The sequence below is a fragment of the Scomber scombrus genome, chromosome 10 (assembly GCF_963691925.1).
Source record: "Scomber scombrus chromosome 10, fScoSco1.1, whole genome shotgun sequence".
Taxonomy (NCBI): Eukaryota; Metazoa; Chordata; class Actinopteri; order Scombriformes; family Scombridae; genus Scomber; species Scomber scombrus.
In genome coordinates this window covers 14510819-14521962 of record NC_084979.1, presented here as the reverse complement: position 1 = coordinate 14521962, position 11144 = coordinate 14510819, and the positions used below count along the sequence as shown (strand labels likewise).

Sequence of the window (11144 nt, the reverse complement as noted above, 5' to 3'; positions counted from 1 at the left end):
AGCTGCTTTCAGCTCTTCAACTGACGATTTAACTGCTTTCAGTGTCTACAAGTCAATAACGCTTTGAGCTGTTGACTCACCTCACCTGAACTGACCTGCTTTCAGTCATTACACCGGATTACTCACTACTCAAACTAAACTGAAAGTTCAAACTTTCTCAGTGTTTGATCTTCACCTGACACTTAAACTCCTAGCTTAAAGTGTAGTTTTATAATTTGTCAAGTCTGTTTTAAAACAACAGTCAGGTGTCCATATGAACACTGGGATTGCTGTTATCATTGCTCCTGTTCATACTAGCTATTAAAATATCCCCTTCAAATGTGCATTCCTTTTAAGTGATGGGGCTAAAATCCACAGTGTATCCACAGAGTGATTTTTCCTTGGGCAGTGTTTCCCTGTTGAGCTGTGGTGGAAGTATAGTAACAAAAAGAGGGACTTTGGCACTAAAAAGACTGTGACATTCAAAGATATCTACTTATTTGAATCATTTGAACAACTATAGCTTCATATTAGCTTCAGATAAACTTTTAAATACATGTTTTGCATAGAAAGACTGTGGATTTTGTCTGCCATCACTTACATTGTAAGTGCATTACGAAGAGATTGTCTAACAGGAATGTTTGTAGGAAGAACCTGTTTCAGTGTTCATTAGAGCCTCTGACTTGGTTTAAAACAGACTTGAAAAAATGTGAACGACCTTTAAACTCCAACTTCCACATAATATTTGATAGGCAAATTCACAATTTACCCGTTTACAGTGTTGGCACCTGCAATGTAAGTGTAAGTGTGCACAGTTCAATTTTCCTCAGAAACTGTCTAATTTCTCTTTCCTTTTTTATTGATATTAAATTTAAACTTCAGTTATGACCTTTTTAAATACCTACAACACACCAGAAACTGCCATTCTCCTTTTGTGGTTCAGTAACATTTGAATAGTTTAACATGCAAATGTTAACTCCAAATTTATTTGACATTTATTTTAACTGCAGTAAAGATACCAGCTCCTGAAAGGAAAAGGCCTGATGGGTCGAGGTTTAAGTATGTTTCCTAAATGTTTTGATCACAGTAGCAGCTGAAGAGCTCTGCTGAACTGTGAATATCTGTGTGTGATTAAGTGCATATTGTCAACCTTATGTCTGTAACTCGCTGACCAACTGTGTTACAAAGATGTTTTGCTGATGTTGCTCCTTTAAATGAACATCCAATGGCGCCCCAACTGGACTGGTACAAAAAAGTTGCCCAGCCTTCACAGTGCCTGCAGGCAGCCGATTAATGGCAATGCAACTTAGATTTACATTGTGTTTATATATGGGAGTCTTTTTGCTTGTTGAATCTTATTTTTTATGCAGTAGAAGTTGTGTTTTCGGTGTATTTCTTGTTTTTCACCGCTGTTTGCCTTACAAGGTACTGTGTTGTATCTTTTACTAACTTCCTGTGATGTCAGCCAAAGACACATTAGAAACCTACCTACAACTTGAAGCTTATTACTAGTTTGGACAGTGTATATAACTTAAACCACTATGACCATCCTTTACACAGTCTTCTCCAAGGACAGCTCAACATTCAGTGATGTACATGTTTTGTTGCGCTGCCCTCTTGTGGCAGAGGAAGGCTTCTACTCAAAGAATGCTGTCTCAATTAGTACCAAATTATTCCCCCTCAACTCACTTTCACAATACTGAGCAAGGCTCTTTGTATTGTTTCAATAATGACAGTCATGCACAAAAGCTCTTTTGGTCTCACGAGTTGCATTCACCACCAGTATGCTTCTGCGACTGAGAGCCACTGAATATTTTTTACCATGAATCTTTTATGAGAAGTATTTGATGCTTTAAAAGTAGATTTTGGTTTTGGTTTGGTAGATTTTAATTTACTTGTTAGGAATTTGGGTCTTTGAATGAATGTTTAAGCAATGTATTGAAAGAACTTTTTTGTCCCTCTTGGTTAAGTTTCAAACTCAACTGAAAAGTTCAGTTTGATCCTATATTTTTGTTGAAGCAAATGCATTTATGGGTGAAGCACTGTTTTGTCACTACTCTGGCTCATGGATTTGTTAACTGATCGAGTTTAGTAAAATATACTTAACCAATCATAGATATCTTGTTCCAAGACCTTAGAGTTCATTTTTAAGCCTTGTAACAGTGCGCTGTCAGCTGTAATAAACTGACGTGTGACTCAGTCTGTTTTTGTGTGATTCAGAAATACACGCACCCACTTCAATCTTAAAAAACAAACACTCACAAGCTGCAACATTTTTAACATATTTTATTTACACATCATTTGAACATACTGATGTGAATATTAATATAATTTTCATCTTGGAGGTTTAGACCTGACAAATACTGCTTACATCTAATGTAATTATAGATTGTCAATGGACTGTTGATCAAAGCAAACAGGTTACTCACAGCAGACGACACCCGATGGCGTATTTATTGGCCTGAAAACATCTGACGCGCCAGCTGCTGTCCAGTGGAAGTCTGTAAAGGAAACATAAACATGTTTTAGTCTTGACAGCGTTGAATGTTTAATGTGCAAGCAGAAAAGGGCCTGTAAGTGCAAATTAAATCAGCATAAATTCAAGTGTGAAATTAATATTTTTATATCTTACTGTATAGCTTACTTTTTATAACTTACATACTACAATATGTGTGATGAACTGAGTTTGTACAATGCCATATTGTCCACCTGAAGTAGATAACCATTTGTCATATTAACTAATATTATATATTATATAATATTAACAAAATTATAATACAGCAACCTTTATGAATGATTATAGGCAACAGTCCTAATTTGAAAACTGGTGATTGGAGTAGTGAGAATCTAAAAGATTCTTCATGAATTATTTTAGTTTCTGTATAATTAGGTAAATTGATGTCACAATAAGTCAATTTAACTTTTCAAATTTGTTAAATTTTATTGTATTCATTGTTATAAGAAGGTTAAAAAATGAGCCTGTTTCCTTGACACTGTTTATCAAGACAAATCCTAACCTACACACAGAATGCAGCCTGTAAATCAGTGACTACAATAATAATTTTTCGGTGTCTTAAAATGTGAATCTCTGATTTAACTCAGCATCACATGGCTGCTCCCGTAGTTTTTGATGAGTCGGGCCTCTACATTGAAATCAATTGTTTGACTAATATGGTTATATGCAGCTGCTTGTACAGCTTGACGATGCTGGAAGCAGAGTATAAAGCACGCTGATGTCAGTGAGGTGCTAGCTGCCAGTTTAAACAGTGACGTGGCCACCGATTTGCTGTTTTCACGCGCTACATTTTGGTTGCCAATTAGTGGCATGTGATGGATATACAGAATCTACAACAAGGCCTTCTTTAAACCACACAATCACATTTAATTAACTGGAGGTTATCATGTGTAGTCTGTCATCAACATCACCTAATGTGAAACACAATTTGGAACCAGGAGGCTGTTATGTTATTATATTGTCTTTAAATTACATTTTCCCTGGACGACGTCACTTTGCATGATGATAGTAATGCTTGAGGCATTAATGAGAAATAATCTAAGAAGGGTCTCTTGTAGTAGGATTGATTATCTATGACTAAAAATGGCTTACTGACAGTGTTCAATATAAATGAATTTCAGGCTTGTAAAGGAACAGTCACTTGAAGCGGTCAGCCGTGAAACCACTGGGCCTTTTCTTACAGACCAAATCATATTAGATGTGCCTGTAGTTTATGGCTATCCTTGCCATCGGTGACATCATTTTACTTAAATGGAATTTATATCTTGTGTGAGGCTGCAAAAACCACCAAATGTGAAGTGTGTTGCTAAAGTTATCTTATTCAGACGGGTTTAACCAGCTGCAGTGGCCTAACTGTAAAAACTCACCTAATTTTAATCTTTAGTCTTTTCTAAGCACTTCAGCCTTTTACATAACTGCAGTTTCACAACATATGTGAATGTGTGCCTAATTTTAACAAAAGGCTCTGCATAAGCATATTATCAAAAAATACATCTATAAATTTAGATATGAGAATGTTCACTATTGGAGTCAGACTATCATACATTTTGTTGCTGGAGATCAAAGGCGCACTTTTGTGGGCAGTAAATTATTATCTTACATTGGGATTTGTGTAAATTGCCATCAGTGGAATTAAACTCAGTAATGACTTTGGCTGAAAACCGGAGTGTGCCATTTTGCATTTGTTATTATAAAAACACATGGTGTTGACACTTTATACTTACCACTGCTGCCTAAGCCATCGATACAGACCTGGCAGGCAGCACTTGTTCTCCTTACTCATCGCTGTGGCGTTTCTAAACAGCAGGTGTACAGTGATACCAGTTCTGCTCCGGGTGTCTGGTGTGCATGAGTGTGATGTGTCTGGCAGGTGACTGTGCTCCGTGGTCCTCAAGATGGCAATGTTTCTCTAGTGAAGTAAGGGGTCCTTCTCAGCACAGAACACAGCATTTGTTTTCATGCTAATATGACTAAGATGGATGGTAATAGGAAATGGAAAAATATCTTTCCTGCGTTAAGTGGCCTTAAATTTATAAAATGCTGCTGGCAAAATAAACAGGTCTCCTAGAAGAATTTGGGGGAGGGGAGGGGTCCGCAGTGTGGATTCCTTCCAGCGTTGTCAAAAAGGGCAAACAATCTGGCCTGTTCATAATTCATTTCCATGCTGCAGCGGACCTCAGATGATGGTGGAACACAGCTTCAGCACAGCAAACACACGTCTTCACTCGTCTCCTCGGTGAGGGTTCAATTAGATGAGGACACACCGACGCAAAACACAAAGGCGGGGGCAAACAATATTCCTAGCTGAGGTTTGGGCCAATCCTCTTCCCTGAGCCAAACATTAAGTCAAATCAAATCATAACTGGGCAAAGTGTGATAAAGACAAATCAGCCCAGTGGTTCAGCTTGGCCTCTGCAGTGAGACAGCTTGAACTGTGGATGCTATGGAAATTTCAGAGAGGTGTCACCCACAATCTCCCGAGCGGAGTGTGTGACGGCCGGTGATGAGATTCCCTCAGCTCCTATTCAGAACCAGGAACAATGCACATGAAAGCTTTAGAGTAATGACCAGGAGAATACAACAGGATACTGGCACGTGCTGTTGTTTGCTCCGGCCCTCGCCTCCCGAACTGCACCGCTGTCTGCATCTGCCACTGCGTTTCACACTGCAAACTGGCTGCAAACAGGAGGCAGCAGAGGCTCCTCGATGCTGCTCAGGTGATCACATGCCAACAGGAACAGTTGAGGGTATAACAGGGGATCATGGGGGAGTAATTAATGATGGGCAACTTAGGAGGTCAGAACAGGCCTGTATGCAAACAGTGATCCTCACACGAAACAGAGGGGAGGGGGTCTCTCTTCACTGGTGCTAACAAACTGCAAATTGTCTCCCTTTTCGTGTGCAGAAACAAAATTTCAAGTGAAGTGACAACTCCTTCGAAACACAATAAGGCATGGCAGCTTGTTTCTTCAATTCACTTCCATCGAAGAAACATGTTTCCCTTCAAATGAACAATTTATTGATAATCGGTCACATTAAGTGCCCAAATGCACTTGCAGGTATGTGAACAGCTTCGCACGGGCTCTATGGATTTTCCTTTCCCATGACATCAAAGTGTACATTGCTCAATTTTCCATTTAAAAACAGAAGTCATCACAGGTGCAGATGGGCTACACAACTTAAAAGCTGCCTCATCAGAGAGGACTCACAAACACTATGTTGCCTTCTCTGCAGAGCGTTTTGAGCTCTGCTCTCTTCTCCTCAGGAGTCCAACGTTGCAGTGGGTGTGATGTTCACATGTATAACAATTCTCCCACATATTAATGCTTTCAATACATATTAAACCAAACTTAGCAAATAATAATTCGGGATGGGTTACTACTGCATGACAAACATACAATGGCATCAACAAAATTCAGTAAGTAGGCTTTGGGAACACATTGGCAGGCATGAGTAAAACAGTCAAATTTAGACCTCTAAAATTTAAATTCAAACAATAACTGTTAAAGTACTAAAAATTACACAGACCTACTTACTGAACAAATAGCAGGTTTTTTGTTTTACTGAATTATCATCATTATTATATTATTATTATTCTTTCAAGACCTACTGGTTTCAGAACAACAAAAAATGAAACAGACTGTCAAATATCAACGCAAACTTCTCTAAGCTTTTTATCCATTTCTACTGTAGTTTTTCATAGATCACATTACACAACCATTTCTAAAGGCAGGGATGCACAAAAAAAGATGTGAATTAAAAAATATGAAAAACATGTTAGTATCTGGTTTACTATGCTATGCGTAATGTGTTATGGGCTGTTCCCTGGGCAAAGATCTCACATCTGTTAGTATTCAGCATTCCACATAAAGTTGACAGGACAAATTTAGATTTACCAGTGGACATACACTGAGTTCATTGTCTTGTTTTGCAATTTGGTGCTCCAGTACTGAGGAACACTGATAAAATAAAATAAAAACACTCAAATCAAAACCATGATCGTGAACACCATTTTTAAACAGAATTCACAACATAACTGAAATGTACGAGCCGTTATCCAGAGACTTTTCAAATGTAGACCTTCAAAACGTTTTTTTTTTTTTACTTTGAGATTGCACACACAGTGAGGTCCAGGCCAGTATGAGTCTCAATGCAAGTCTATCAAGATTAAAACATGCCACACAACACTATCTCACCATTATCAGGGTGTTTGTTAAATAGAGTGTGCTGTGCAACATGTTTTGACCTTAAAAATGTTACCAGCAGGGCTCTTTCTCCTAAGAGATTAGATTTTTAACTGCAGTACCAATTCATTCACTACACCTTTCCAGAAAACTTAAAATTCAAAAGATGACATGCTCACCTTTGTATCCATCCATTAAAAAGTGATTATAGCAGAAATATTATTGCAATGTAATTCAAAGCTTTGGAAAGAGTGTCTTCTAACTCCCCTCTTGTATATACCGGTACATGTGGTAGACACAATAACAACACCTCAGCAATGCAACACAATATAATAGCCTAAAAAACAAACATGACCTTTGGAAAGGCTTGTAATGTTCAGCTTTTGTTAACACTGTCAGAGAGATGTGGGCTCAGCACTATCATCATTTATAAGGTCATTATTTGCTGTTTAATTGCAGTGGAGATGTTATTGTGTCCACTCCTTAGATTTCTAAAATGTCTAGTTATTTTCTCCGTAATAGAGGTGGACAGTTAATATTATAAACCTGAAAATTAACCCCAAAAAAAAGCTGTCTCTTATATGACTTCTCTTCTGACATGACACAGAAATGTATTCCTAAAATGCTCCTCATATTTAACTGTTTTACAGTATTCTGAAGGAATTACTGTCGCTTTATGACTTTGTGAGCTGTTAATATACCCTTTAAAAAAAAGATTTCAAAAACACACACCCTTTTTAGTTTTGTAGGAGGGCACCATTTGTCATTTTAGTGGATTACATGGCGACATACAAACACTCAAGAACCATACTAGTGTACCCCATAATGCAGAACACACAGCATGCAATAGTTACTGACATACAGCAGATTTTTTTTTTTTACACCACTTGAACTTAGTGTGTTCTGATTTTTAAGATGCTCCACGAACCACAATCATGACCAAATAGTCCTCTTCACTTTTAGCCAGAGCTTTAGCAGAGGAATCTAGGAACTGCTGGGAGAAATCACAAGGAGGGAAAGCATGAAGAACCCCTGTGTTGTCTTTATCTCTGCTCCCTCCCACAGGCAGGCTGATGACTCCAGCTGCTTGTTTTTGGTTGAGGTAGGACACCAAGTTGCGAAGCGGCCGCTGAGTTGAGGCTGCAGGGTCAGACGAAGATGTATCCTCTGTGGTCCCAGGAACTGCCAGCAGGATGGCGTAGCCGCCGGGGCCCGCCACTTTGATGCGCCGAGAGACCTCGTCAAGCTTGGGCTGGTCCAGGCGGAGGCGCTGGGTGATCTTTAGCTCGCTCACCTGTCTCCCCGTTGTGCCGTCAACAAGCAGGTCGCTGGCTACGTTGTGGTCGCCCTCCAGCAGGTGCATGTTGGCAGGGAAGTTGCTGTTCTTCAGCAGCAGCATACCTTGCCAGGCCAAACTGAGTTTGGTGCCGTCCAACTTGGACTGCTGGGCTCCCTTGGAACTGCTCTCAGAGCGCTCTCTCTTGGCCGGCCCTTTACTACCATCACCTGCTTTGCGCTTACGCTCTCCCACTGCTGAAATGCTGCTGCTCGAGGGTCCCTTGTCAGAGAGACTCTGGCTTTTGAGTCTCCGTTCAGTCCCACCTCGTTCAAGGCTGCTGTGACGCTCTCGTGCTGGGGAGGGTCTGTCGCCCCGCAGAGGGCGTTCTGAGTCACTGAAGCGCCCTCCATCTCTGCTGCTACCTCCAGGACTTCCATCTGGAGAGGCACGCCTACGTCTTACTGTCCTCTCTGTGCTATCGGGGGAGTGCTCTAGATGGCGTCCGTCCTCCAATACACGCCGCTTGCGAGCAGGCTCTCGTCCCTGCAGCTCTCGTTCCAAAGACCAGGGCTCCCGTGCCCGCCGCTCACGTTCTAAGTGCTCCAGAGGTTCATAGGGTGAGGCACGCACCCGCTCACGAATAGCAGGATTGGGCCATTCAGTTCCAGGAAAGAGCTCTCTTTCCCTGAAGTGAAGCGGCGGTGGAGTCCGTTCCCTGACCCTCAGAGGTTCAGGTGTGGCACGGTGGACAAATGACTCAGCCACCATGTCAAACGGCGGTATGGGGAGAGGCTGCAAGAACTGCTGCTGGTAACGATGCTCAGCATCAGCAAAGTCCACTCTAAGTCTTCGTTCTGGACCTCCCAGTGGGAAGCCTCGCATGTGTGTGCATGCTGCTTGTGCAGCATCCAAACTTTCATATTGTATATACGCCCATGTGTCCCCCTTTCTGTAGTCAATGGTCCTTATAGTGCCAAAGCGATCAAACTCTCTTGCCAGTGCAGCTAAGGGGACCCAGGGTCCAAGTCCACCCACCCACAGGCGTGTGGTGGGAGTTGCTTTCCCATAGCCTATCTTTATGGGGTTGCGGCCCACTATTTTCCCAGACATGCTAAGCTTAGCACGGTGAGCCATGTCAAGATTCTCAAATTTCAGAAATCCATATGTGCTGGTTTGGCCCCGTGTGGGTCTCTTAATGTCCACTTCTGTTATGACTCCAAACCTGTCAAATGCTCTCCTCAGGTCTGCCTCTGTAACAGTTATGTCCAGGTTGCCTAAAAACAACGTCCTGTTGGCTCTTTGGTCATCTTCCGGAGATATAAAATCCTCCTCTCGAAAAGCAGGTCTCTCTGCAATGAAAGCTGGTCGAGCCCTGGCTTCAAACAGGGCAAACTCCCTGTCCCGATCCAGTTCTCTGGGCAGAGGGGGCGGCGGGGGAGGGGGGAGCCGTCCCAAGGCCAGCTGCTGTAGCCGGTAGTCTCTGTATCCAAGCCCGGTAGGCGAGAGGGGTCTCTGCAAATGTCTATGGCTTTGAGCTGCACCATACACGTCTCTCTCGACAGGGGAGCGGCTTCTCCTCCTGTTAATGTACACGGTCTCGATTTTGAGCGGCCGGTCGTAGAGCACCAGCCTGCCTCTGGCGTGCTTCGCAGCTCTGGCGTCCTCCGGCTTCCGGAAATTCACGAACGCAATCCGCTCGTCGTTGCTGCGGCTGATCTTGACACTCACATCTCCAAACTTCTTAAATTCATGAAACAGTCCATCCTCTATGTCTTCATCGCTCAGCTGGGTGCCGAGGTCGCTTATTTTGAGTGTTTTGTACTCACTCTCGGCGCTGGGTGGCTGAACACGCTGCTGCTCCCCCCGTGAGGCGCTCCTCGGTGCGGCTAAATCCAGCGTCAGGCTCAGGTTGTGGTTTTTACCGACGGAGCTGGCGGCGGCAGACTGACAGCTATGGTTATTTCCAGCCCGGCTGTGACTGTCAAAATCTCTGTCTCTTTTCTCACCGAGCAGACTCCTTCTCGTCGAGCCTCCGTCGCTTTTGGTCGAGCTATTTCCATTATTACTCCCACTGGAGACGGAAAGAGCCCCCATTTTCTTGCTGGTCGGATGGCATCCTCCCCGGTCTCGAATATCGTCCAAGGCCCGGGAGCGTTTTTTAATCGGCGACCGCTCTTTACCTTTCATTTCAGTCCACACACAGCCACCCTTGGGACGCCTGGGTGTTTTTAGGGCTGCTTCTGCAAATTAGTGCAGAAAATAATTGCGAGGAAAAACTGATTTATTCACTGACCCTGCGGCAAAACAACAACAGTCGCCATTTTGTAAAGATTAACGTTCAGTCCCGCCCCTTCGCTCTGATTGGCCGAACAAGTGGGTGGAAAACTTTAAAGCGCCTGTCAATCATCCACTGAGTCATTTAAATCAAACTGTATGTTTTTCACGTTTTGTATCATAGGAGCTGGACAAAAAAACTGGAACATGTCATTGGTACTAATCTAAAACAATACACCAACACAAGTCTGTATTGTCACTAGTGTCATCTCCCTGGCAACCAATATTATTAATATATTATGAATTTAAGGCGATATTTATTTAAATATTTATTGACTGCTGTTTTCATTTGAATGTATCTCATTGTGAGACAGTTTATTTTATCCTTCCCTTGTGAAGTTGACTTTATCAAATATATTGTATACACACGAAACATAATACAATAAGTGCATCTAAAATGTAAAAACTTGATGATATTGCAAGTGGATAGGAAATCTTCTATCACCCCAACAAACCAAGTCAACCTAAAACCCACAAGGTGGCAGTATTTGAACTCAAAATGTACAGTCACACATAAGCCCCTAATCCTTAAAAATGACCTTGGATAGACACAGGGCCTTTGTAGAGGGTATGTAGTAGTCTTATAGGCTATAGAGTAGTCAAGTCACAGTCACGGTTGTATGACTTTCCTAAAGATGAGAAATGCAAATCACAGTGTTTTTAAATGAATAAGTAATCAATTAGCCTAGTTATTGCAGATTAAAAGGATAGATTGCAGTCATTTATATTTGTTATTGCATTTTAATCAATTACAACACAGTCACAGGGTTACCTTTAGATACAAGAGTTTCATTTTTGAAGGTTTAACTTGTGAACAAAATGAAAAACACAAACTTTGTAAAAGTAAAGTACA

General features: G+C 41.7%; 1 protein-coding gene across 1 annotated transcript; it reads right to left on the bottom strand.

Annotated features, from left to right (window-relative positions):
• Nucleotides 1–3399: 3399 nt before the first annotated feature.
• Nucleotides 3400–10260, bottom strand: rbm15 (RNA binding motif protein 15). The gene has a single exon (XM_062427569.1). It carries the CDS (start codon nucleotides 10142–10144, stop codon nucleotides 7589–7591), a length of 2556 nt encoding a protein of 851 aa, XP_062283553.1. The 5' UTR covers nucleotides 10145–10260; the 3' UTR covers nucleotides 3400–7588.
• Nucleotides 10261–11144: the final 884 nt, after the last annotated feature.